At 40.4% G+C, this 26740-nt stretch overlaps 2 protein-coding genes across 2 annotated transcripts in view; one reads left to right on the top strand and one right to left on the bottom strand.

The window, feature by feature from the left end:
- HADHA (hydroxyacyl-CoA dehydrogenase trifunctional multienzyme complex subunit alpha) overlaps window positions 1-3458 on the bottom strand; it is a 51213-nt gene extending 47755 nt beyond the window's left edge. The window contains exon 1 of the mRNA XM_047851543.1: window positions 3312-3458. Coding sequence (XP_047707499.1) covers window positions 3312-3378 — 67 coding nt within the window. The 5' untranslated portion in view covers window positions 3379-3458. The remainder of the gene's footprint in view (window positions 1-3311) is intronic.
- A 173-nt stretch (window positions 3459-3631) lies between these two features.
- HADHB (hydroxyacyl-CoA dehydrogenase trifunctional multienzyme complex subunit beta) overlaps window positions 3632-26740 on the top strand; it is a 40626-nt gene continuing 17517 nt past the window's right edge. Inside the window, exons 1-5 of the mRNA XM_047851544.1 lie at window positions 3632-3767; window positions 12478-12552; window positions 12659-12703; window positions 20677-20776; window positions 24513-24557. Of these exons, the coding sequence (XP_047707500.1) occupies window positions 12486-12552; window positions 12659-12703; window positions 20677-20776; window positions 24513-24557 (257 nt within the window). The 5' untranslated portion in view covers window positions 3632-3767; window positions 12478-12485. The remainder of the gene's footprint in view (window positions 3768-12477; window positions 12553-12658; window positions 12704-20676; window positions 20777-24512; window positions 24558-26740) is intronic.

Raw genomic sequence — 26740 nt, 5'->3', positions numbered from 1 at the left:
GACGCTTAATGGACTGAGCCACCCAGGCGCCCCATGGGTCAAACCATTTTGAACTCTTACCACTAATCTGCCTGTGCTGCACACGCATCCATATACATATACACAAAACACCTCCTCCAAATCAATAAAGACAAAAAACGAAGGGGAAAATAAGGGTACAAACATATCTTGAAACGAATTCAAGCCATAGTAGAGACAAAAAAAAAAAAAAAAAAAAGAACCAAGAGAAAATAAGTGTATAAATGTATCTTGAATTCAAACCACAGGCAACTAAATTAAGTTGGTAGCCACAAGGTAGCTTTGCTTTTGGAATCTAGCCGTATCCATTACCAAATCTGGACAGCTTACTCCATAGCAGCTAAGTGACCTTTAGCCTATATCAACTGTGCCAGCAAAAGAGATAAGCCTTTGTCCTACTTCTTAATCATCCCAATAACTTAACTCAAAAGATACCTACAAGACCTAAAACTACAGCAGTGGAGAGAGTTGGATTACAAGGACACAAATTTCAATACAAAAATGTTACTTGGGTTATACAATCAAAAGCTTTTCTCAATATTCAACCCTGGGGCAAGACATAGGATTAAGGAAGTGAATCAAATTTGTTTATTTATTTATTTTTTAAATGTTTATTTATTTTAGAGAGAGAGAGCGCGAGTGAGCGAGCAGAGGAGGAGTAGAGAGAGAGGGAGACACAGATTCGGAAGCAGGCTCCAGGCTCTGAGCTGTCAGCACGGGGCCTGACACTAGGCTCAAACTCTCTAACCACGAGATCATGACCTGAGCCAAAGTCGGACACTTAACCAACTGAGCCACCAGGCACCCCGGGAAGTGAGTCAAATTTAAATACACATCTTCTACTATGGTATTTGCCTCTAATTCATTTCCTGTGAAATTATTTTACCACTTACATATTAGAAATCGAGACTGAGGGGCGCCTGGGTGGCTCGGTCGGTTAAGCGGCTGACTTTGGCTCAGGTCATGATCTCACGGTCCCTGAGTTCGAGCCCCGTGTCGGGCTCTGTGCTGACAGCTCAGAGCCTGGAGCCTGTTTCAGATTCTGTGTCTCCCTCTCTCTGACCCTCCCCCATTCATGCTTTGTCTCTCTCTGTCTCAAAAATAAATAAACGTTAAAAAAAAAAAAAAAAGAAATCGAGACTGAGGAGTAGGAATTAAATAAAATATCTTGGCCAAGTTGTGGCTTTCATTTCACAGTCATATTCATAATTACAGAATTTGTGGAGGAGGAATGGGTTAGAACTTTGAGGATTAGAAATCAGTTTCAAGAAAATTTACCCATCCACCAGTAAATGTTATAATCTCATTAAACATTTATTAATGACCATGGCACAGACTTTCATTTAGACTCAGTATTATGTTGAGTCTAAATGGCAATCCAGGTCGCAGGCAACTTTGAATTCACTTTCTAGACATGTTTTCAAAATTCCTAAGTTGCTATTCAAAGGGGTAATAACTATAATAAGCCACATTTTCTTATTGGTGAAAGCAATGCAAAATATATAAACATTTATATGGGTATATATATTTCTATACAAAAAATATAGAAAAGTTAAGCTTGTCATTTATTCTCAGATATACAGAATCCTAGTTCTTTAGGGCAGGAAAGAGTTAATAGCAGCATGTACTGAGAATTAATGAAAAATTGCTTTTAACCTAAAATAACTCCTTTGAAGTTCTCAAAAGTATTACTCCCCATTTCACAAATGAGAAAACAGACATAGAAATTAATTGTCCCAGGTCACTAAAGAATAAAAGGCAGAGCCAGATTCAAGCCTAAAAGACTCCAAGTTTAAATGCTTTGAATTGCTCTTTCATGGTATTTCTAATGTCTAAGAAAATCCAAAAGTCTCCTTCATTTCACAGGTGAGGAAAATAAAGCTCAGTTACACTAACATATTTGTTCAAAGTTACACAGCTAGTTAGTGACCAGAAATCACACGACCTGACCACCACCTCAGTGTTACACAAGCTGCTAATCCATAAGAAGTACCTTAAAACCAATGAGGAAGCTAGTTCAAACATACATATTTGATTTCCAGAAAGCCTTAAGCCACAAATGTGGAAAAGAAAACAAGACAAAACTGTAAGGTAACATGTCCAAATGCTAACAATTAATGTATGTATTAAGAGAATGGGTGACTCTTTTTTCTTAACCCTTCCCCAAACTTTACATTTCAATTTTTTGTAATATAATGATTGGTATATACACACACAGCAGTCCGGGGGAGACTAAAATCACACGTTGAAATAAGAAGGCAGAAAAAGACTGACTCATCCAAAATTAATCCCTTACAGCAGACCCCAGCTACGTCTACAAAAAGCATACTATTTCGGTGGTCCAGGAGGAAGGCATATTACGAGTTAAAATTCAAACTAGCCGGTATTAAGTGTAACATGCAATAAAAAGTCACTTTTCACCTTACAGATAGATTTGAGATGGGAGGAAAATGCTTGATTTTCCCTAGGCACCCACTTTAACCCTTTCACTGCCAGTCTGAAAAGAAAAAAGATAATATAGCTAACGCAAGCCTAACTGGGTACCATCAGAAACAAAATTAGAACAGTTCTTAAAATTATCTAACATTTTATTCCTTAAGGTACAGGTATCTTATTTTTTCGACACTCCGCCCCCAGTGTGTCCACAGGCAGGACAGTGGTATTTGAGTATTTTTTTTAAAAAATGTTTCTTCTGGTAAACTGCAGAACCTTCCCTTGAAATTTAACATACTAGACATTCACACCGGGATTATTGGAACTGCAAGAGTCGAGCTCCCTATTGAAATGTGGTAATAGGCACACACAAAAAAAGGTTTTGTGGGAAAGCAGCGGGGAGTGGCAGTAATTTGCAAAGCTGGTTAATACCACCTAAGAAGCTTTTAAGACAGCTCTTGTTCAGAGTAAGGTGCGGTGGGGCCACAAACATGTGACGGATTTGGGTTGCCCCAGTCCTCCTGGAACTCCTGATCTAGAAGGGACAGGTCCGAGGCCATCGTAAAAGAAAAGAAGATGGGCGTGAGCACAGAAGTGCCACGAGAATTGCGGAAGGTGCCAGACCCGGGAGACAGGACTCAGAAACGTTAGGGGTTACGGAGCCTGAAATCGTTGCAGGGCATGGGAGCAGTGAGAGAGGAGGTGTCAGTGTGCACAAGGACACAGGAAGGGGGTCCAAGAGGGGCATCCTTTCCCTGCAGCCAGGACAGAGTTTCCCAGGCGGGGCTGGCAGGCGACAGCGAAAGGAAGACGCGCCTCCCCAAGAGTTCTGCCTGGGGCGCCTCCCACCCAGGTCTCACCTGGGCAGCGAAGCGTCCTGGAGGCAGTGAAGCGGCGGAGACTGCCTATCGCCCGGGAGGCCACCATCTTGAGCTGAAGAGGACGAGTGGAAAGCACTCAGGTGGGGGCTGCGGGTGGAGGATTTTTCTCCTTCAGCCTGGCCCGAGCCAGGCGCCCGACATACTGCCTGACTAAAACCCCCAATGTCGAATTGGCCCTGGCTCCTTGCCGTGCCGTTCGCTTCCAGCTAACAGGGCGGGGAGGACTCTTTCTCCGCTGGAAGGAAGGAGGCCCATAGAGGAGGAGGCGCATTGCCCACTTTTCCATACAGGCGGCCAGTGGGCAGCCCGCGGAGTTCGCTGGCGGGAGTGAGGGGTCCTTTTGGGCAGGACCCGCCCCTTGGTCACGTCTAGCCCAGGCACTTGGGTTAAAACCTTGCTTGCCCGCAGCGAGAGCCGGAGAGGACTGAGGCTAAGGTGAGTCGAGGCGTGCGCTTGGCTTTCCGCCTGGTCTTTCCCAGCGGCGACATCTGCCTTTTCTTTCCCGTCTACTGCATCAGTAGCCGCGGCCGCCTCCCTTCTCGCGGGGAGGGGAGTTCCAGGGAGCGAAAGGAGGCCCCTCGGACAGGGTCTCCAGGACCAGTGCAATAAGGACAGTAACTGGGACTTGCTCGAAGTCGGTAGCTCTGAGTAGCGGTGTCATCTGTGTCTTTAAACTTATGACCGCAAGTTAACGAATTCTTTGCTCGTGTGTCGGCATAAAGCGCTGGGCTATGTTGCGTTGTGTGTTTTTGTTTCATCCGTTTTGCCTGTAGGCAGGTCAGCGGCAATAGAAATTTAGAACGGGGAGTTGGGATTACCTTACACCAGCTACCTGGAGCGGGGCTTGGTCACATGACCTTTCGGGCCTCCAGTGTGGGAGGAGTAGAGCTATTCTTCTATCCTGCTGGGAGAGCCAGGGCTCCAGAGGATTTTCTAACGTAGGAGGGGCCTGGCCATCATCTGGTCATTTATCCACTTTATCGATGAAGCCCGTAAATCAGCGTCAGCGGGCTCATCCATGGCCACAGGTGGTGGAAATAGCACTAGAGCCGCTCTACTAACTTCTAGTCACGAGCTCTACATTGCATAATAGTTTTTTGTGTGTTGAAAAGAAGGGTTCGAGGCCTTAATGCAATTGATTCCAAAACGAAATAACGTTAATTTGCAAAAAGGATTCTTGATGATCTCCAGAAGCCCTCCAGCTCATAAGATTTTTTTTTTTACAGTTAAAAGCTTGTCTCCTGCCGTCATAATGCTATCTTCTGCATATAATTACGTTTAGCCACATTATTTAGATAAACGGTGGGAAATTCTTATATTAAGGGCGAGATGGTAAATAGTTTAAGTTTTGCAGACCCATATTGATCTCTCATATATTCGTTGTTTCGTTTTCTTCAGTTCTACAATTCTTTAAAAGTATAAAAACTCTTCTTAGCTAAAGGCCTGTGGACTGTAGTTTGCCATCCCCTTTTGGCTCTTGACTTTTTTGTTCCTTGTACTCTCAAAATCATAAGTTCCATCAGAGCAGAAATGTTATGCTTATTGTGGCTTACATAGAGAGGAACTAAGTGTATTTCTACCACCATCCATTAATATTAATAACAAACATCTTTGACCCTTACTGTGCATATCAGGCACCGTTCTAATTGCTTGTCTGTATTAATTTAGTTATTCCTCACAGCAACCCTATGAGGTATGTACTGGGATTATCTACATCTTACTCTAAGAAAGATTAATTTGCTTAAGGTCAGAAAACTAGGGTGGAGCCAGGATTTGGCTTTAGGCTGATTTTAGAGTCTGTGCCTTCCATTATATTGTCTTTTTTTTTTCTCTATTTCATTTCATTTTATTTTTTATTTTATTTCTTAAATTTTATTTCTTAATTTACATCCAAATTTGTTAGCATATAGTGCAACAATGATTTCAGGAGTAGATTCCTTAATGCCCCTTACCCATTTAGCCCACCCCCCCCAACCCCTCCAGTAACGCTGTTTGTTCTCCATATTTAAGAGTCTCATGTTTTGTCCCCTTCCCTGTTTTTATTTTTCTTCCCTTCCCTTATGTTTATCTGTCCTGTGTCTTAAAGTCCTCATATGAATGAAGTCGTATGATATTTGTCTTTCTCTGACTAATTTCGCTTAGTATAATACCCTCTAATTCTATCCATGTAGTTGCAAATGACAAGATTTCATTCTTTTTGATTGCCGAGTAATACTCCATTGTATATATATATACTACATCTTTATCCATTCATCCATTGATGGACATTTGGGCTCTTTCCATACTTTGGCTATTGTCAATAGTGCTGCTATAAACATGGGGGTGCATGTGTCCCTTTGAAACAGCATACCTATGGGGCGCCTGGGTGGCGCAGTCGGTTAAGCGTCCGACTTCAGCCAGGTCACGATCTCGCGGTCCGTGAGTTCGAGCCCCGCATCGGGCTCTGTGCTGACAGCTCAGAGCCTGGAGCCTGTTTCGGATTCTGTGTCTCCCTCTCTCTCTGCCCCTCCCCCGTTCATGCTCTGTCTCTCTCTGTCCCAAAAATAAATAAACGTTGAAAAAAAAAATTAAAAAAAAAAAGAAACAGCATACCTATATCCCTTGGATAAATACCTAATAGTGCAATTGCTGGGTCGTAGGGTAGTTCTATTTTTAATTTTTTGAGGAACCTCCATACTGTTTTCCAGAGCGGCTGCACCAGCTTGTATTCCCACCAGCAACGCAGAAGAGATCCCCTTTCTCCGCATCCTCACCAGCATCTGTTGCCTGAGTTGTTCATGTTAGCCATTCTGACAGGTGTGAGGTGGTATCTCGTTGTGGTTTTGATTTGTATTTCCCTGATGATGAGTGATGTGGAGCATGTTCTCATGTGTCGGTTGGCCATCTGGACGGCTTCTTTGGAGAAGTGTCTATTCCTGTCTTTTGCCCATTTCTTCACTGGATTATTTGTTTTTTGGGTGTTGAGTTTGATAAGTTCTTTATGGATTTTGGATACTAACCCTTTATCTGATGTGTCGTTTGCAAATATCTTCTCCCATTCTGCCAGTTGCCTTTTAGTTTTGCTGATTGTTTCCTTTGTTGTGCAGAAGGTTTTTATTTTGATGAGTCCCAATGGTTCATTTTTGCTTTTGTTTCCCTTGCCTCTGGAGACGTGTTGAGTAAGAAGTTGCTGCGGCCAAGGTCAAAGAGGTTTTTGCCTGTTTTCTCCTCTAGGATTTTGATGGCTTCCTATCTTACATTTAGGTCTTTTCATCCATTTTGAGTTTATTTTTGGGTATGGTGTAAGAAAGTGATCCAGGTTCATTTTTCTGCCTGTCGCTGTCCAGTTTTCCCAGCATCGCTTGCTGAAGAAACTGTCTTTATTCCATTGGCTCTTCTTTCCTGCTTTGTCAAAGATTAGTTGGCCATACGTTTGTGGGTCCATTTCTGGGTTCTCTATTCTGTTCCATTGATCTGAGTGTCTGTTTTTGTGCCACCATTATATTGTCTTAATGACACTGTAACAGTGTAACAGTGTTAAGCCGCTCCATTTGGCTTTCATTACTTACCTAGGGTGTTTTTCCTTTTCTTTACACCCAGGTGCCTGTAACCTCATGCATCTTTCTATAGTTCCACACCCTGCTCTAGACTACTCTGCTGAGTTTCCACACTTCCCAAATTCTTGAGTTCAAATGTCTCTTTCCTAAAGGTTAGAGCAAATGACAGTAAAGGTCAGCCTAGGGTAGTTTGCTTTGTCTCTTTTTTTAAAATATATTTTTAATTATTTCATAATATTAAGTATTTTTCAGAAACTACAGAGAATAAAATAAATATACCTATAATTCCACTACCCAGAGATAACTACTGTTAACATTTTGCAATGTATTTGTCTGGACATTTTTTATGCATTTGTGTACTTGCATGTATAGAAATATTTATGTAGACTTTAAAACTAGAATTAAACTGTACATAAAAAGTAAAATGCTCATTGTAACAAAATTTTTTTGAGAAGACAGAAGAATATAAAATGAAAGCCCTTTCTTCATTCCGTGTGTAGACTCGTAGCTTTATGGACTTGTTTCTCCCTCTGCAATAAGAGGGTGTCTTACTGTATATATTGTTCTGCACATATTGTGGACATCTTTCCACTGTCAGTATTTACATGTATACTGTGTTTCATTTTTCTTTCCAAACTCTTGTGCAGTGTTCCATGGTATGTTTGTAGTGTATTTAACCATTTCCTACTGGTGTGCTTTTACATTAGTTCCAGTGTTCCACTGAGGCAAACGGTGCTACAATGAACATCTTGACTATTTCTGTAGGCCAGAGATCTGTGTATGCTACATATACGTCTTGAGTATTTCTACAGGTTAAAGACCAATTCGAGGATTCACAATTCAGATTTTGTCAGATGACTAAAAAGTGCCTGCCAAAAAGGCCTTAGCAGTTGGCACCACTACCCACTGTATATGGAAGTGCTCAAATAGATCCGTTCTTACTAGAGTTATGTATTAACCATATTTTTAATTTTTGCCAATCTTACAACCCCACAATGATACCTTGTTTGATTTGTTTAAAAATATTTTTATTGTTAGTGAGGTTGAACATTTAATATTTTGTTTATTTGACATTTTTACTTCTGTGAATTGTTCATTTGTTTTTGTCTTTTTAGTGGTGTATCAGTAAGGAGGCTTTTAGTTTCAAAGAACAAAATTAAACTCAGCTTGGCTTATTAAAGGGGATTTACTGACTGATAGCTGAAAAGCACAAAGGGAGGATGGACTTCAGATATGATGCAGTTTTCCTTTTTTCTAGTTTCCTTTTGTGAAAGTCTTGGCTCTGTCCTCTTTTGGGGGTCAGCTCTCTATGCTTAGGCTAACTTTTTTCATGTTTGCAAACTGTGGTAGCTGTGCCAAGCTGCAGAAGGAAAGATTTATATTCCAGAATTCCAGGCAGAAGATATGCATGTCAGACTTACTAGATTATCCCTAAGTCAATACCAGCGGTCAAGTCAATACCATGCACAATTGTTTTAGGCCTCGGTTATCCGAACCAATGATCTTGACAAAGAAAATGAAATTATTCTAATTGGTTTAAACCCTGGAGTTGGGCTGGATTCAATCCCATGTAAACGACATATGGCAACTGCATAGCGGGGTGAAATGGATATTTGGGTGAAAACCACAGATTCCACTGTATGTTATTTCTCTTTTTTCTGTCATTTGTAACAGTTCTTTATGGATTATGGATACTAACCCTTTGTTTTACTTAAACCTTTGTTTTATGTGTTACAAATATTTTTTCTGAATCTATTGTTCGCCTTTTAACTTTCTTTTAGTATCTTTTGCTGTGTAGATCTTTACATGTTAATTTAATCATATCCATTAGTTTCTCTTTTCCTTTATGCCTTCTGGATTTTATGGCATATGTTGGAAGCCTTGCCCCATATAAGATTACGAAAATATTCTCTGATACTTTTTTCTAGTACTTTTATAGTTAACTTATGAATAATTAGGTTAATCTGTCTGGACTTGATTTGTGCATGTATGAGTTATGGACCTAAAGTTTTTTCCAAATGATTAGCCATTTCCCCCAACAAATCCATTGAATAATTCATCTTTTTCTTGTTTATTTGAAATGTTATCTTTATTACATACTTAATTCTTTTGCACTTGAGTGTGCTTCTGAACTTGCTACATCCTGTTCTATTGACTAGTTTTATTGGCTCCTGTGGCAGCGTTGCACTACTAGTTCCTCGTGTTGTTTTTTAATTTTTTAATGTTTATTTTATTTTATTTTATTAAAAAAATTTTTTTAACGTTTATTTATTTTTGAGACAGAGAGAGACAAAGCATGAATGGGGGAGGGTCAGAGAGAGGGAGACACAGAATCTGAAACAGGCTCCAGGCTCCGAGCTGTCAGCACAGAGCCTGACGTGGGGCTCGAACTCACGGACCGCGAGATTGTGACCTGAGCCAAAGTCGGCCACTCAACCGACTGAGCCACCCAGGCGCCCCAATGTTTATTTTTTTTTTTGAGAGAGAGAGCGTGAGCGTGAGTGGGGGCGGGGGAGACACAGAATCCGAAGCAGGCTCCAGGCTCTGAGCTGTCAGCACAGAGCCCGATGCAGGGCTCAAACTCATGAACAGCAAGATCATGACCTGAGCTGAAGTTGGATGCTTAACTGACTGAGCCACCCAAGTGCCCCAGTTCCTGGTATTTCTATAGAAAGTTTTGGTATCTATTGGAGCAAGGTCCCCCACACCCACTCCTTTTTCTTTATCGACATTTGCTTGATTATTTTTATGATGCTTAAGATGAACTTAAGAGAATTTGTATCCAGGACTCATGTGGCATCATGGGTAGCTTCTGGAAACAGTGGTGCTCATCTCATGGGCCAGTTTGTCTCTCCCTGGCCAAAGTCTTTTGAGCATCCCTAGGCTGGTGAGCCTGGAGTTTGGATTCCTTCATCTCTTTTCAATCCATATATCTGGAAAAATGTGATTTTTTTTTCTTTATTGAAGTCATAGGGCATCCTCTTTTTAGTCTGTAAAGACCCAAGAGAAGTTAAACAAGGCTTTTATATTTTCTATTGTATTTTTGTAACAAATTACCCCAAAATTTAGCAGATTAAAACAAAAAGTTATTATTTCATACAGTTTTTGGGGGGTGACTTAGTTCGGTGGTTCTGACTTAATTTCTCATGAGGTTGCAATCAGAATGTTGCCCAGAGCTGTCATCATCTGAGAGCTTGCCTCTGCTTGAGGGTCCACGTCCAAGCTCATGTGACTGTTGGCAGGAGGTGGCAGTTCCTCACCATGTGAATCCTTTCACAGGTGTTGGTTCGAGATGTGCCAGCTGGCTTCCCCCCGGAGTGAGGGATCAGAAGGACCAAGAGCAAAGTTGCAGTGTTTCTTATAGCCTGATCTCAGAAATGACACAGTCACTTGTGTTGTGTTCTTTTGTTTACATGGGCCACCTGCTGTATGATGTGGGAGGCAACTGTACAAGAATGGGAATACCAAAAGGTGGAGGTTATTGGGAGCCGTCTTGGAGGCTGGCTACCACAGTCTTCATAGGCAAATCTCACCAGCTTTTTTTTTTTTTTTAATTATGTTTCAAAATTGAGAAATTACAAAAGACAGACAAATGACAAGTCTTCCTTACACCTTGCCCCCTACTTACTCAGTTTGTTTCCTCTTTTTTTATTTTTTAGGTTTATTTACTTATTTTGAGAGAGAGAGAGGTGGGGAGGGGCAGAGAAAGAGGGAGAGAGAATCCCAAGCAGGCTCCACACTGTCAATGCAGTGACACTCACAAACCGTGCCCAGCGAACTCATGAACCGTGAGATCGTGACCTGAGCCAAAATCTAGAGTCGGACACTTAACCAACTAAGCCACCTAGGCGCTCCTCAGTTTTCTTCCTTTTTAATGTGTTTTTCTACTTTCAGGGATATTTTTACACAGATACAAGGAAATAACATACATTATTTTTTCTCCTTTTAACATGAACAATACCTGCTGTCCCCTATTTTACACTTTTTCCATTTAATTTTTTTTTTCAACGTTTTTATTTTTGGGACAGAGGGAGACAGAGCATGAACGGGGGAGGGGCAGAGAGAGAGGGAGACACAGAATCGGAAACAGGCTCCAGGCTCTGAGCCATCAGCCCAGAGCCTGACGCGGGGCTCGAACTCACGGACCGCGAGATCGTGACCTGGCTGAAGTCGGTCGCTTAACCGACTGCGCCACCCAGGCGCCCCAACACTTTTTCCATTTAATATAGGTTACCAATATACTATATGGTACATAACCATTTCCTTATCTTTCATAGCTGCATAATATTTCACTGGGTGGTGGTTGTTGTTTGGTTTACTTAACCAATTCCCTATTGACTCTTCTAATCTTTCACTGTTACACGCAGTAATGAAATGCATCCTGTCTGGTGTGTAGGTAACGTCCTTGAAATAGATTCATGGAAGTGGAATTGCTGGGTCAAAAGTTCTAGGCAACTGTAGTTGTGACAGTGAATTGCCAAATTGCCCTCTGTAGGGATTGCCCCAGTTTGCCCTCTCTACAGTAGTATGGTGAGCTCCTGCTTGTGCATACTCTTAGCACACAGTATATCAAACCTTCCAGCCTTTGCCAGTTTCACAGGTCAAATATTCTGTCTCTATGGTTTCAATTTGCCTTTCCCTTAGTAACTTCTCTTCATGTATCTAAGAGCCATTTGTATTTCTGTTTTTATGAATAGTGTGTGCATATCTTTTGTCCATTTTTCTTACTGATTTGTAGGAATTCATTTTTGAAGAATTTAGGGAAGCAGTGTATTTTAAATATTTTTAATATGTAGGGTCTTTTCATTTTTTTTGTTATTTTGAAACAATAGCGAGCTTATTAAAAATAGCAAGTGCAGGGGCACCTGGGTGGCTCCGTTAAGCTTCCAGCTCTTGGTTTTTGCTCAGATCAGGATTTGTGGGTTCAAGCCCTGCACTGGGCTCCTTGCTAACAGCAAGGAGCCTGCTTGGGAGTCTCTCCTCTCTCTGCCCTTTCCCAGCTCGCTCACGCTGTCTCTCGCTCTCTCTCACACACACACAAAATAAATAAACTTAAAAAAAAAGTCGCAAGTACAATACATGACCTTTTTTTTCTTACAGCAGTTGGTAGTAAGTTGTTGACATGACACTACACCATTCCTAAATTCTTTAGTGTACATTTCTTCACATACAAACATTGCACAAGGCATTATATCTAATCACAGCATAACCTTCAAAGTCAACAAACTAACATTGGTGGCTTCATGGTCATGTCCAGCAATCTCTCTACTCCTTTGACCCTAGAGAAGGATGTAACCTCTGGAGCTGGACTGCCTGGCTTCAGATCCCAGCTCTGCCCCTTACCTGCTGTGCATCTTTGGGCAAATCACTCAGTCCCTGTGTGCTTCAGTTTTCTCGTCCCTACAAAGAGTGTAATAATAATGCTTAAAATAGTGGTTTACACACTATGAAAGCCATGTCAATGTAGCTATATTATCAGAGGAAGGATAGTTTGTAATACAGTAATTTTATAGTACTTTATAGCCACCATGGATAAGATGAGATCATAGACTATAAGCCACAAAATTGTTCAAGTAACCCAGGATATATTTTTGGTCTGCTCTTTTTAGATTTCAGAATGACTTCCATCTTGACTTACACGCTTAAAAGTCTTCCCAGTACATCAAAATGGGCCCTCAGATTTTGTAAGTATTTCTTCTTTCTTTTTAAGATTAGAGTTGGATTTATAAGTAACTTACACAGACATGGAATTGTTCTGCTTTTTGTAAACAGTCTGTTTTTATCTTCCAGCTTTAAGACCTTTAAGCTGTTCCTCCCAGCTACGAGCTGCCCCAGGTACAGTAATTTATAAAATAAACATTTCTGGTTTAAAAGTTAGATTCTAGATTTGTGAATTATGAATAAAAACCAAGACTAATTTGCCAATTCTCTCTTTTTTCTGAGCAACAGGAACATCACGATTGCCTTCACATTAAAACAATATAGGGCTAGCCAGTAATAACGTTACATGGTGTAGGGTTGCCAGGAGGCTACTGATGGACTCACGGCAGTTCCGTGTACCTTGCTGGTCAGTGTAGTCGGCTGTCAGTCCTGGAGATGATTAGGATACAGACATTTTGAGACAAAGTTCGCTTTTTTACATTTGCGGTGAATGATGTGGGCTTCTCTGTCAATCCACATGTGGGAGAGGACCCATTCCTGAAATAGGGGTGATTGGGGAAGTCGTTAATAAAAGAATGTTGTTTAGTCGGGAAATGTGTTGAATTTATATGGTCATGTAGACCCTTGGTAAGCCCAGTGTAGGTATGTAAATCTGCTGTAGGTATGTATCTTCACTGACCAGAGCTAAAAACACTCTGACGTGTTCATGCCATTATTCTCTTTGCCCGGATCCTATACTGACCTATGATTTAACGATTTTGGTTTTATTATGCTATTTCTACTTGGACGATAGCTTAATAGAAAAGCATCTTGCCAGGATCCAGAAGACCTTTACTCTGTTCCATCCAGTTCTGTCTCAAGTCACTGTGACCTTGAACTGGTCATTTTACTTCCCTGTGCTTTAATTTCTTTGTCTAAAAAAGAATAACAATTGTAGTCTTGTTAGAGTCTCAGATAGTTATGAAGGTATCTCAAAGCACTTTGAAAACTAAACTCAATATAAGTGAAAAATGGTATTTTTAGATACATACATATTTTTACAGTTTTTTAAAATTTTTTTTAAGTTTTTTTTTTTTTTTTAATTTATTTGAGAGAGACAGACAGCAGGAGTGGGGGAGGGACAGAGAGAGAGAGGGAGAAAGAGAATCCCAAGCAGGCTCCATACTGCTGGTGCAGAGCCGCACGTGGGGTGCGAACCCACAAAACCACGAGATCATGACCTGAGCCAAAACCAAGAGTTGGATGTTTAAATGACTGAGCCACCCAGGCACCCCTATATTTTTACAATTAAAAAAATTTTTTTAAAGCAGGATCCCTGCGCAACATGGGGCTTGAACTCATAACCCTGAGATCAAGAGTAGCATGCTCTACTGGCTGAGCAGCCAGGCACCCCGATATTTTTATATTTTACATATAGTATATTCTCAGAGGTCTATTGCCTAATCCCATCTAGCGAAGTTTAATGTTGTCATATAACAAATAGATTTCTTCTAGCCTCTAAAGTCTAGCTAGAGTATTGATTTGTTTTAGTCTCATGAAGAATAATTCCTTTCTGTCTCATTTACCTTTTCCCTAATTCAGATGTTTGCCCTGATGCCTTTGCTATGCAGTCACATAAATAGACCTGATTCTTGCCAACTGGGAGAAGGTCAAACCGAATACCAACAGAGGGAAAGCATTTACCCAGCATTTAGACTATTTTTCTTTATACTTGTTTCTATCTCCACAACTGTATTGCAAGCCCTTGTGAGACCTGAACCTTTTTACATCCCTGGTGTCTAACAGTGATTTCTTTTTTTTTATAATTTAACTTTATTTTTTATTTTTTAAAATTTACATCCAAATTAGTATATAGTGAAGCGATGATTTCAGGAGTAGATTCCTTAATGCCGCTGACCCATTTAGCCCATCCCCCCTCCCACCATCCCTCCAGCAACCCTCGATTTGTTCTCCATATTTATGAGTCTCTTTTGTTTTGTCCCCTTCCCTGTTTTTATATTATTTTTGTTGCCCTTCCCCTTATGTTCATCTGTCCTGTGTCTTAAAGTCCTCATATGAGTGAAGTCATATGATTTTTGTCTTTCTCTGACTAATTTCACTTAGCATAATGCCCTCCAGTTCCATCCATGGAGTTGCAAATGGCAAGATTTCATTCTTTTTGTTTGCCGAGTAATACTCCATTGTATTACACCATACCACATCTTTATCCATTCATCCATCGATGGACATTTGGGCTCTTTCCATACTTTGGCTATTGTCGATAGCACTGCTATAAACATGGGGGTGCATGTGTCCCTTTGAAACAGCATACCTATATCCCTTGGATAAATACCTAATAGTGCAATTGCTGGGTCGTAGGATAGTTCTATTTTTAATTTTTTGAGGAACCTCCGTACTGTTTTCCAGAGCGGCTGCACCAGCTTGCATTCCCACCAGCAACACAGAAGAGATCCCCTTTCTCCACATCCTCATCAGCATCTGTTGCCTCAGTTGTTAATGTTAGTCATTCTGACAGGTGTGAGGTGGTATCTCATTGTGGTTTTGATTTGTGCTTCCCTGATGATGAGTGATGTTGAGTGTTTTTTTCCTGTGTCAGTTGGCCATCTGGGTGTCTTTGGAGAAGTGTCTATTCCTGTCTTTTGCCCATTTCTTCACTGGATTATTTGTTTTTTGGGTGTTGAGTTTGATAAGTTCTTTATGGATTTTGGATACTAACCCTTTATCTGATGTGTCGTTTGCAAATATCTTCTCCCAGTCTGCCAGTTTCCTTTTAGTTTTGCTGATTGTTTCCTTTGCTGTGCAGAAGGTTTTTATTTTGGTGAGGTCCCTGTAGTTCATTTTTGCTTTTGTTTCCCTTGCCTCTGGAGACGTGTTGAGTAAGAAGTTGCTGCGGCCAAGGTCAAAGAGGTTTTTGCCTGTTTTCTCCTCTAGGATTTTGATGGCTTCCTATCTTACATTTAGGTCTTTTCATCCATTTTGAGTTTATTTTTGGGTATGGTGTAAGAAAGTGGTCCAGGTTCATTTTTCTGCATGTCGCTGTCCGGTTTTCCCAGCACCATTTGCTGAAGAGACAGATTGTCTTTATTCCATTGGCCCTTCTTTCCTGCTTTGTCAAAGGTTAGTTGGCCATACGTTTGTGGGTCCATTTCTGGGTTCTCTATTCTGTTCCATTGATCTGAGTGTCTGTTTTTGTGCCATAAAGTGATTTCTGTTGATGATGATCGTGTGCAGGAAGGCACATGATAAGACAAAGGAATGTGACCAGCTGGTGGGGGTGGGGTGGGGGTGGGAGGCATATGCTGAACAGGTTTTAGGTTGCAGTAATTTTATAACTTACTCCTCTTGAAGCTCACGTGAATATCCTTGCTTGACAGAACTCTTAGGATGAAGGATTTAGAATAGAGGGATACAGAATTTGTTGGTGTTTTCAGTCATTAGACAGACTGGAGATTATGGGCTGGTTCAGTGTTTATATGTTATGTGTCTATATACACACGTGTGTATACCACTGGGATAATATGTAACACATATCTGCTTTGACTTTAATTATATATATAAAGTATAGAATGTGTAGGAGCCTTTTGAGGCCATCTAGTTCAGCAAATAGTAAAGTTTTGGCAGAGCAGGGACTTGAACCCAGATATTTTAATCCCCAACTCAGTTTCTTAGAATACATTGTGGAATACATAAAAAGGAGCCTTTGAGAAAATTCTGATGTGGTTGGGAGCCAGTGTGCACAAGAAACAGAATGAGAGACCGTTGGGTGACTTCAGTACATAATGAGTAGCAAATATTATTTTTAAATGTGGCTTGTAACATTAGTTTAATTGCTTTATAATATGCCAAATTGTTTTGAATAGCCAATTTTTTCCCCAGAGGTTGCCAGAAGTTCAGAGGCAAGAACCATAGGTAACCTTAGTTATCAGGGACAGGTTTCCTAGGAGGTGGAATGTGAACCAGCCTTGAGGGATAAGTAAGAATTAGCAGAGGCCACTCGGATGGGAGGGTACATGAATGAAGGCAGGGAGGTTGAAATGAACCCACGAGCAGTGTGAGGGACTGGGGCTCACTCTTCTTGTTACGTGTTGAATAGGGGAAAATGCTTTGGGAGAGTTGAGGTGGAACCTAGTGAAGCCGGGAATTCATTAGAAGAGTTAGGAATTTGAATTGTATCTGGAAGTGTATAAAAGGGACATGTGGTCAGTGGAAGGACACGATGGCATGTCATCTGACTTCCCCTTATTTCTTTATTGTCTCCAAGGTCAGTCACGAGTAATCTGCACATCTTCCAATTTCATGGCCTCTTTCCAGTCCTCATTCTCCTTGAGTATTGAATCATTTGACCATCTTGTGCTCCTTGATTCTCTCCTGCTTTTGCTGTCAGGCATTGATCTCTACTGACTCTCCTGCTGTCTCTCAAGTTCACCTTCTGTCCCACACCTTCCCCCTGTCCTCTGAATGTAGGGAGGTCAACAGATCCAAGTCCTTAATTGTGAGTAATGGACCTGCTCAAGTGAAGGATAAGAGGGCTTGAGTGTGCTGCAGCTGGGAAGGCGGTAGGAACCAGGAAGCCCTAGGGGCCAGCTACGCTGTCTTCTCCTGGACATGTGGTGTGTTCTTTCCTGGCTTTTCTCTTCTTTCTTTACATCCTTCTTCACTCTGCCTGCTGGCTTCTTTGCTCACTCAAGGTTTTTGCTTCCCCATAACTGGCTTACAAGTGACTTCAGTTTACCAGTGCCCTAGTTTTCCCTCAGCATCCTTTCAGCTTCCACTAATTAGTATTTGTCTTCATGCTTCTTTGCATAGATTCCTAAGAGAGAGAATCTGACTGGCACAGCTTATCACTTTCAGGCAGGTGACATGGGTTACTGGCTGGCCACTCTCTGGATTGTCCTTTGGTGGTCCAGGACCCACCTGGAATCTAATCAGCTTTGGCCGTGGGCTCAGGGATGAGGTGTCTGTGGCTGCCCAGCTCCCTTTAGAGGGGGGATGGGTGAGCTGCTGCTGTCAAACCTGCCTCTTGTTCTTCCGTGTTCCGAACCGCAAGTACTTCATGGGTCTCCCATCTACACCCCATTTGTCTTCAGAGCTTTACCTCGTCAAGCGGACATACCCACCTGGGTGTCTCTCTGTCACTTCGAAGTCAGCATATTTAGGAGTGAAGTCATTTTTCTTCCCAAACCAGTTGTTACTCTGTGTAGAATAGTTAGGTTTTCTTAGTCTCTAAGCTTCCTTTATAATCCTGTTGTCCTTTCTTTCCATATCTGATTGGTCACCAGGATGCCTCATCTTCCTTGATAAAATCTCTTGTCTAGGTCCCTTCCTTCCATTCATACGCTGATACTGCCTGTATCCTGGCTTTTAGCACCACATGCTTGAGTCTGCCAGAGTCTCCTTGCTGATCTCCCTGTGCCTTTGTGTCCTGCACCAGCACACCTCTGTTAGAGCTGACAGGGGAATCTGTACCCCATTTTATCATGGTTCTTAGCTCTGACCACTGTTGCCTTCAAGTTGATTGTGGATATTTATCATAAATAGTTCTCTATGATATCAGTAGGGGTGGTCAGGTCAGAAGACTGTACATAACACATAAGTGTATGCATGTATGTAACTTCAAAGAGAAAAAAGTTTGAAAGTTATACACCAAATTAGCAGTATCTCCTTCAAAGGAAATGATAGGACAGGGGAGGGCATCAAGAGGGAACTTTAGTTTTACTCTCCATCTTTTAGAGTTGTGTGTTTTTGTTTTTGTGTCTTTGCCACAAGCATGTATTCATGTTTGTTTTTTTTTTAATTAAAAAATTAGAGAAAGGTTGCTCTTTTTTTATTGAAGTATAATTAACTCTGTTATATTAGAGTCAGGTGTGCAACGTGATGATTCGGCAGTTCTGTACTTAGTGCTCATCAAGATAAGTGTATGCTCAATCCCTTTCGTCTACTTTACCCATTTCCCCCACCTACCTCCCCTCTGGCAACCCACCAGTTCTCTGTATTTAAGAGTCTGGTTTTTTGTTTGTCTCTTCTTGTCTTTGTTCATTCGTTTTGTTTCTTAAATTCCACATATGAGTGAAATAATATGGTATTTGTCTTTCTCTGACTTACTTCACTTGGCATTATACCCTCTAGCATGGTATTCATGGCATTTATACATGTCACAGATGCCAAGATATCATTCTTTTTTTACGGCTGAGTAGTATTTGATTGAGTGCGTGTATGTGTGTGTACACATCACATCTTTATTCATTCATCTATGGGTGGGTGCTTGGGTTGCTTCCGTATTTTGGCTATTCTCAGTAATGCTGCAGTATACACAGGGGTGTGTGTATCTTTTTGAATTAGTGTTTTTGTATTCTTTGGGTACGTACCCAGAAGTGGAATTCCTAGGTCACATGGTATGTCTTGTCTTGTGTTTTTTCTTTTCTTCTCTCTTCTTTTCTTCATTGCTTATTTATTTTTGAGAGAGAGACAGAGTGTGAGTGGCGAGGGGCAGAGAGAGAGGAAGATACAGAATCCAAAGCAGGCTCTAGGCTCCAGGCTGTCAGCACAGAGTCTGATGCAGGGTTCAGACTCATGAATCGTGAGATCATGACCTGAGCCGAAGTTGGGCACATAACTGACTGAGCCACCCAGGTGACCCTAGATCATACGGTATTTCTGTTTTTAATTTTTTGAAGAACCTCCATAATGTTTTCCACAGTGGCTGCACCAATTTGCAATTTTCCCAGTAGTGCACAAGGGTTCCTTTTTCTCCACATCGTCATTAACACTTGTTATTTCTTGTCTTTTTGATTTTAGCCATTCTGACAGGTGTAAGGTGATCTCATTGTAGTTTTGATTTGCATTTGCCTGATGATTAGTGGTGTTGAGCATCTTTTCATGTGTCCGTTGGCCATTTGTATGTCTTCTTTGGAAAAATGTTCAGACCCTCTATCATTTTTAATCAGATTATTTGGGTTTTTTGGTGTTGAGTTGTATAAATTCTTTATATATTTTGGATATTAACCTCTTACCAGATATATCATTTGCAAATATCTTCTTCCATTCAGTAAGTTGCCTTGTTTCGTTGATGTTTTCCTTTGCTGTGTAAAAACTTTTGATTTTGATGTAGTCCCAATAGTTTATTTTTGCTTTTGTTTCCCTTGCCTCAGGATACCTATCTAGAAACGTAACGCTACAGCCGATATCAAAGAAATTACTTCTTGTGCTCTCTTCTAGGAATTTCATGGTTTTGGGTCTCACATTTAGGTCTTTAACTCATCAAAGTTCATTTTTGTGTGTGGTGTAAGAAAAAGTAGTCCAGTTTCAATTTTTTGCATGTCGCTGTTTGATTTTCCCAACACCATTTGTTGAAGAAACTGTCTTTTCCCCATTGTATATTCTTGCCTCCATTGTCATAGATTAATTGACCATATAAGCATGGGTTTATTTCTGGGCTCTCTGTTGTGTTCCATGGGATCTGAGTCTATTTTTGTGCCGGTCCTATACTGGCACGAAGGTTGCTCTTTTGATGTTGGAAAGTAACTATATAAATTGAGTCAAACAGAATCAGGAGGCATTCTAGGTTTTTGCAGAATGGCGATAATCACCAACCAAATGGCTTTTATTTCTACATAAAAAACAAGAATACTAAGCTATGTGAAGAGTAGATATCATTTATTGAGACTCCTTTTTTTTTTTTTTTTTGAGATTTTTATTTTTTAAAGTAATCTCTATACCCAATGTGGGGCTCAAACTTAACCCTGATATCAAGAGTTGCATGCTCTCAGTTGCAGGACTAAGCCATCCAGGCACCCCGGGACTTCTAATATTAAGGGAAGACCTGTGACACATTGGCTGCTCTCAATGTGATTGTCAAACACTTGATAAAAAGAAACAATCTTGTTAGTGGCATGAATACTCTCACTAATGAATATACCATTATTAGGTATAATCTCTGTATTTACCTTAAATATCGTTTGGAAACTTGTAAATGCTAGTCAGTTTCTTAGCCTTTTTTAAAAATTTTTAATTGAACTGGTTTGGTAAGTGGCAAATGCAGCTTGGCATTGAATGTTGTAATTCTTCTTAGAATGTCTATTTTTGAAAATGTAAAAAGTCATCTGACTTCATATATTTGAATTAATAGTTCTTTGAACTTTACCTTAAAGCCGCCCAGACCAAGTCGAAGAAAACCTTAGCCAAACCCAATATAAGGAATATTGTGGTGGTGGAGGGTGTTCGCATTCCATTTTTGCAGTCGGGCACTTCGTAAGTATTAAATGATTGTGTTCTCTTCTTTTTTTCTTTTTTCTTTTCCAGCTTTATTCAGGGTATCACTGGCAAATAAAAATTGTATATGTTTAGGTTGTACGACATGATTTTTTATGGTATACAATGTGATGATTTCACACATGTATACATTGTGAAATGATTACTAAAATCCGGTTAATGAACACATAACTTTATTTATTTCTTCTTTTACGACACTTTTGAAAGTGGTCTTTGCAAATGTAACCCAGTCGGTAATACTGTCGCTAGTGGGTTAATGGACGCATAGCATTCTTTATGAAATTAATACAGAATAAGTCAGGCCAGTGCTAAAATAAAATGGCAAAATTTGTTTTTCATCCTTTCTCATGAACAAGCCTAGTATAGTTTTAGATTGAACCAGGCCAATTTTGAAAACCTAGTGTGGATCCAGATGCCTTGGTTCCAGCAGAGGTATGCTTTCCTTGTCTGGAGATAAGTACCTTGTTTCTGTCCTTGTTCAGAAGTTTGAATACTGAGGCTGTGGGCCAGTGGGTATTCAGAAGGGCCTTTAATTCATTGCTTTGGCTTCCTGATCAGAATTGCAGTTGACAGGCTGGTCGAAATCCCAGCATAGCACAACCCCAAGTAAATAGAACCAGAATGATCCTAGATGAGCACAGAAGTCTCCCAGAACCAAACTGCTGTTCTCCTTAGACTTGTCTGCTGCTTTGTATCCCCAAGTGGGGCCTAGTCTGTCTAAAAGCTGATAATGGGCTTTGGTAACTAGGTTCAAACTAAGTGAAATACTAGTTCTGTTTTGTTTAGGTTGTTTTGATACTCATATTTTGAACAAGCAGTCACTAACTTACTGCCCTGGGGAATGTTGGGCATCTGCTAAGAGGAGTGAGGCCTATCAATATATACTAATATAGAAAGTTTCTGAGGATGTGTTAAGTATAAAGAGCAAGGTGCAGAGCAGTGTGTTTGTCAAAGACGCATACCTTTGTGTGTGTGTGTGTACATACACAAACAGTAAACGTTCTTTTTTAAACATATGGTTTAGAACCTAGAGAGTATTTTCTTACAGAATTAATGCTGTAAGTGAGTGGTGGTGAAGATTCTTCACTCACCCTCTTGTCTCAGCATCGTAAAGCCATAATCTTTTCCTCTACTGACAAGAGCAGTAAAAGTAAGAATCTCAAGCTGTAGCAGCAGGAAAGTGAGGACAGGAGAGCCTCGTACTTCGCAGCAGCAGGGTAGAAAAAGAAAGTTCTGTCAAGAGCAGAAAGTTCTAGGCTAGGAAGACGATTCTTTTTTTGTAAGGGTTGCTTATATAGTATGTAGGTATTTATTTCCAGCTGTTTTACTAGTTATTAAGAAATTTGAACATGTTCAGCTATATCATTTACTTATGTTATTTAAACTCTTTGGTAATTAGTATTTGCCTAAAGTTTGATTTGAGATATTCAGCACATTGGTATGGGGTTCCTTTTGTTGTTTGGGGTTGTGTTTTAGTTTAATTCAGGATCTTAACTGACTGAGATGACAAAGTACGTGGGCAACTTAGTGGTACAGAGAAGAGATGAACTTGGAATAACATAAGAAACTAAAGTTGGTAGAAAAGGAGGAAAAAATTTCAAGGTAATATTTATGTAAAGAACAAAAGTGACAAAATAATATAGCGAGAAGAATTTATAAAGAAGACAAATAATCAAGTCATGAGATTGATGTTATGATTGAGGTGACAAATAGGTCTTCTATATATAATAGATGATATTCTAGGTGGAAAAAGATCTTCTTCTGTTCAGTTTGAGGAAACTTTGCTTTTAACTTGAGTGCTATTTGGAAGACAAGGTTCTTAAAAGGGGAGGGCATTTGGGAAGCACTCGTAGGAATGGATGCCAGCAGTGGGATTTGGGAATCTGCTAATCGTCCTTGTAGAGAAAGGTGTAGGAATGTGAGCGTTAACTGTAAAATGATAATTTAGTGTTTGGACATTTTAAAATTGACACACAGTGTTTCCCCAGATTATTCTGTTCTAAATTTGAGGGAACTCATTTTACCTCTGAAAGATTTGGAAAACTACAGATAATTCTTCTGTGATTTAGAGTTAAAATAAAAACATTTTTGGATTTTTAGGTTTTGATTTTCAGGAACTTGTAGAATGAACTTATTCAATCCAATGGCCTAATCTTTGACTTAAAGGGAATTTATTTTTGACACTGAAACAGAGTTTGCATGCAGAGCTTGGTTTCTAAATACGGTTCTTCAGTATAAGGAGCCAGGCCTGCCTAGAAGAATGACCAGGGCTGAGCCAGAGAAAATACAAGATGAGGCTGGAGCATTTTGTAGTGCCTGGAAGTGAAGAAGTGCTTTAAGAAAAAAAAAAAAAAAAAAAAAAATGACACGAGAAAAGGACAAGGGACCAATCTAAAATAACTTCCAATGATGAAAGCTAGAACAATTTGACCAATAAAATAGAGTATTACATCATAACCCAAAGAATAAATATTTATGTGAGTCCTATCTTACATAAATAAATAAATAATTGAATAAATACATAAATGAGAGAGAAGGGACACATCATCTTTACCAAAGAATTTCAGCTAATAAGTATAGAAGGAATGATGAAAAGAAATGAATCACCATTGGAACACCACAGTAATAATTGCTGCCAGGAGGATCTATGAATGAATGCTAAAATTAGGAGGTGAGAAATGTTGAGAAACGAGATACTTGCGTTGCCTCAACTCTTTCCCCTTAAATATTTATTAATTACTGTGGTGCTTTTAACATGTCCACAAATCCTTTGTTATTCCTTCCAGTAGGAAGTAGAGCTGAATTCTCCTCCCTTCAAGCGAGGTCCAGACTGGCGACTCACTTCTATACTCAACTTGAGTACAGAAAGGGAAAAATAGTGATGAAAACTGGCAGATACTGCTTTAACCAAGTGATTCACTAGTAATAAGTCATGTTGCTATCATGCACGTTCTGATATGAAGCAATGAGAAGGGCACTTCACTTCTCTCGTATTCTTCCCCCAAACCCATGACCCTAGTCTTCAAATGTCAAGGTCACAAAGACAAGGAAAGGCTGAGAAACTGTCACAGATTGGAGGAAACAAAGGCATGACAACTAAGTACATGGATTTGGTATTAGAACAGAACAGGAAGCAGGCATTAGTAGAAAAACTGGTGAGATCCAGATAAAGTTAGCAGCTTAGTGAATGTTGTAGCAGTACCAATTTCTTAGTGTCGACTGGTGCATCATGGTTGGATAAGATACTAGCATTAGAGGAAGCCAGGCAAAGGGTATTCAGGATGTCTGTTCGGTCTTTCCAGTTCTGTCGTAGACCTTAAATTACTTCAAAAAGTTTCCGGAAAAGTCCTAATACATCCCTCAGGTCCCTTTGGACGTTGAAAAATAATCTATTTTAAAAAATGAAGTAAAGAGAACTGAGAAGATGGAGTTTAGTTTCAAAGAGCGTGTAACATATGTCATGATGAACAATAAGATACTGGGCCACATCTTGGTTAGATTCTTAGCCAGCTCAGTAGGAGTTCAGGCCCACCAGATTGCGAAGGATGACAAAGAGTAGTCACAATATTGCTTCATTTGGAATGCTGGACTGCCTTAGATCATGAAGTGCATTTGCAGGAGCATATTAGATGGTATCTCTAGGTATTTCAAATAGAATGAAAACACTGTTAATGTTCTAGGCTTTTAGTTTAAATTGTTTCTTTTCTTTCCTCAGATATAAGGAACTGATGCCACATGATTTGGCTAGAGCAGCACTTTTGTAAGTAAATGCAGTTTTATTTTAGTTATTATTCTAGTTTTTACATGCGAAACATGTTTAATAGGATTTCCATATCTAGGATATATTACCTTTTATGTGGTGAGAAACACACACCTACTAGCTTTTTCAAGATTTACTGACGCTCCATTTTGGCCATGTGTGCAAAACAAATTCAAGCAGCTGGTAGATGTCAGCAGTGTTTCTTTTGCGGGCTTGACAAACAGTTTCTTAGTGTGACAGTATTCCTTCACGAGCACTGTAGCTAGGTAGCTAGTTATAACCGATCAATGCAAATACAATGTATGTATTTGGTGATTATTTTATTTTATTTTATTTATTTATTTTGAGAGAAAGAGACACAGAATGTAAGCGGGGGAGAGGCAGAGAGAGGGAGACACAGAATCAGAAGCACGCTCCAGGCTCTGAGCTGTCAGTGCAGAGCCCGACATGGGGCTCGAACTTACAAACCGGGAGATCATGACCTGAGCCGACTAAGTCAGACACTTAACCAACTGAACCACCCAGGCGCCCCTGATGATTGTTTTATTTTATTTTATTTATTTTTTATTTTTTATTTTTTTATTTATTTTTGGGACAGAGAGAGACAGAGCATGAATGGGGAGGGGCAGAGAGAGAGGGAGACACAGAATCGGAAACAGGCTCCAGGCTCTGAGCCATCAGCCCAGAGCCCGATGCGGGGCTCGAACTCACGGACCGCGAGATCGTGACCTGGCTGAAGTCGGACGCTTAACCGACTGCGCCATCCAGGCGCCCCCCTGATGATTGTTTTAGATGGGAGCTAATATTTATCTACAAAGAAGCCTAGAATGAGACTTGAAGATCCATGTGTAAGCCAAGTAAGAATGTAAAATTAGGTATGGTTACAGGAGATTGAGCCAGGTGAGTAATTTGGTGAAAGTCCTACAATGTGTGGCTGTTTCTGCAGTGGGAGTAGCATGTGAAGCATCACCTCATTCATTTTTCATCAGTGCCTTGTTTCTGTGTCTTCAGAAACCAGCCACAGGTCTCTTCTAGTTTGAAAAAACCCTCAGGTGACATTTCTGCCCATCTGATTCTTTTTCTTCTCTTCCTGCCAGACTTTAAAAATGAATGAAAGCAGCAGTTGCTTCTCTTTTCTTACCATTCATTTCCTTGAATCTCATAATAATTATTTCCATTCCTACTGTTCTTCAGTAACCATACTTTCGGGAGCTTCTCTCTATAATGGCTTTTGTGGTCACTAAATGCACAGGCCTTTCCCCAGGCCTTTTCCCAGGCCTTGGTCTCTTTGTATTCTCTAGCATTGACCTGTCAGCTGTACTTGACCCCGTCTTCCTTTGACTTATTCATATTATGCCTTTAAGATTTTCCTTCCATCTTCTGAATGATTTTTCCCTACTTTAAAAAACTGGATCTTTTGGGGCACCTGGGTGGCGCAGTCGGTTAAGCGTCCGACTTCAGCCAGGTCACGATCTCGCGGTCCGTGAGTTCGAGCCCCGCGTCGGGCTCTGGGCTGATGGCTCAGAGCCTGGAGCCTGTTTCCGATTCTGTGTCTCCCTCTCTCTCTGCCCCTCCCCCGTTCATGCTCTGTCTCTCTCTGTCCCCCAAAAAATAAATAAACGTTGAAAAAAAAAATTAAAAGAAAAAAATAAATAAAATAAAAAAAATAAAAAACTGGATCTTTTTAACTTTCCTACAAGTATTTCACAAGTTTTAGTTCTTACAGCATTGCATTTCTATGTATGCATGCTTTTCCTTAAAAAAAATCTCATCTACTTAATCTTTATTTTGTTATGTGGAGGGTTCCCAAATCTCTAAACTTGACCCCTTAGACACTTCCAAGTGCAGTGTATCAAAAATAAAACTTACCAGGGTGCCTGGACTCAGTAGAGCACGTGACTCTTGATCTCAGTGTTGTGAGTTTGAACCCCACATTGGGTATGGAGCCTACTCAAAAAAAAAAACAAAAATTGAAAAATAAAAATTATCTTTTCCCTAAAACTAGCTTATTTTTCCATTAAAAAAATGTTTTTAGTGTTCATTTTTGAGACAGAATGCGAGTGGGATGGGTGTGGCGGGGGGGGCGGGGGCGCTCAGGCAGAGACAGAGGGAGGCACAGAATCTGAAGCAGGCTCTAGGCTCCCAGCTGTCAGCACAGAGCCCGACATGGAGTCAAGCTCAGC

The sequence above is a fragment of the Prionailurus viverrinus genome, chromosome A3 (assembly GCF_022837055.1).
Source record: "Prionailurus viverrinus isolate Anna chromosome A3, UM_Priviv_1.0, whole genome shotgun sequence".
Lineage (NCBI taxonomy): Eukaryota > Metazoa > Chordata > Mammalia > Carnivora > Felidae > Prionailurus > Prionailurus viverrinus.
Note: the sequence above shows the minus strand (reverse complement) of the source record. Positions and strands in the feature narration are given on the sequence as shown.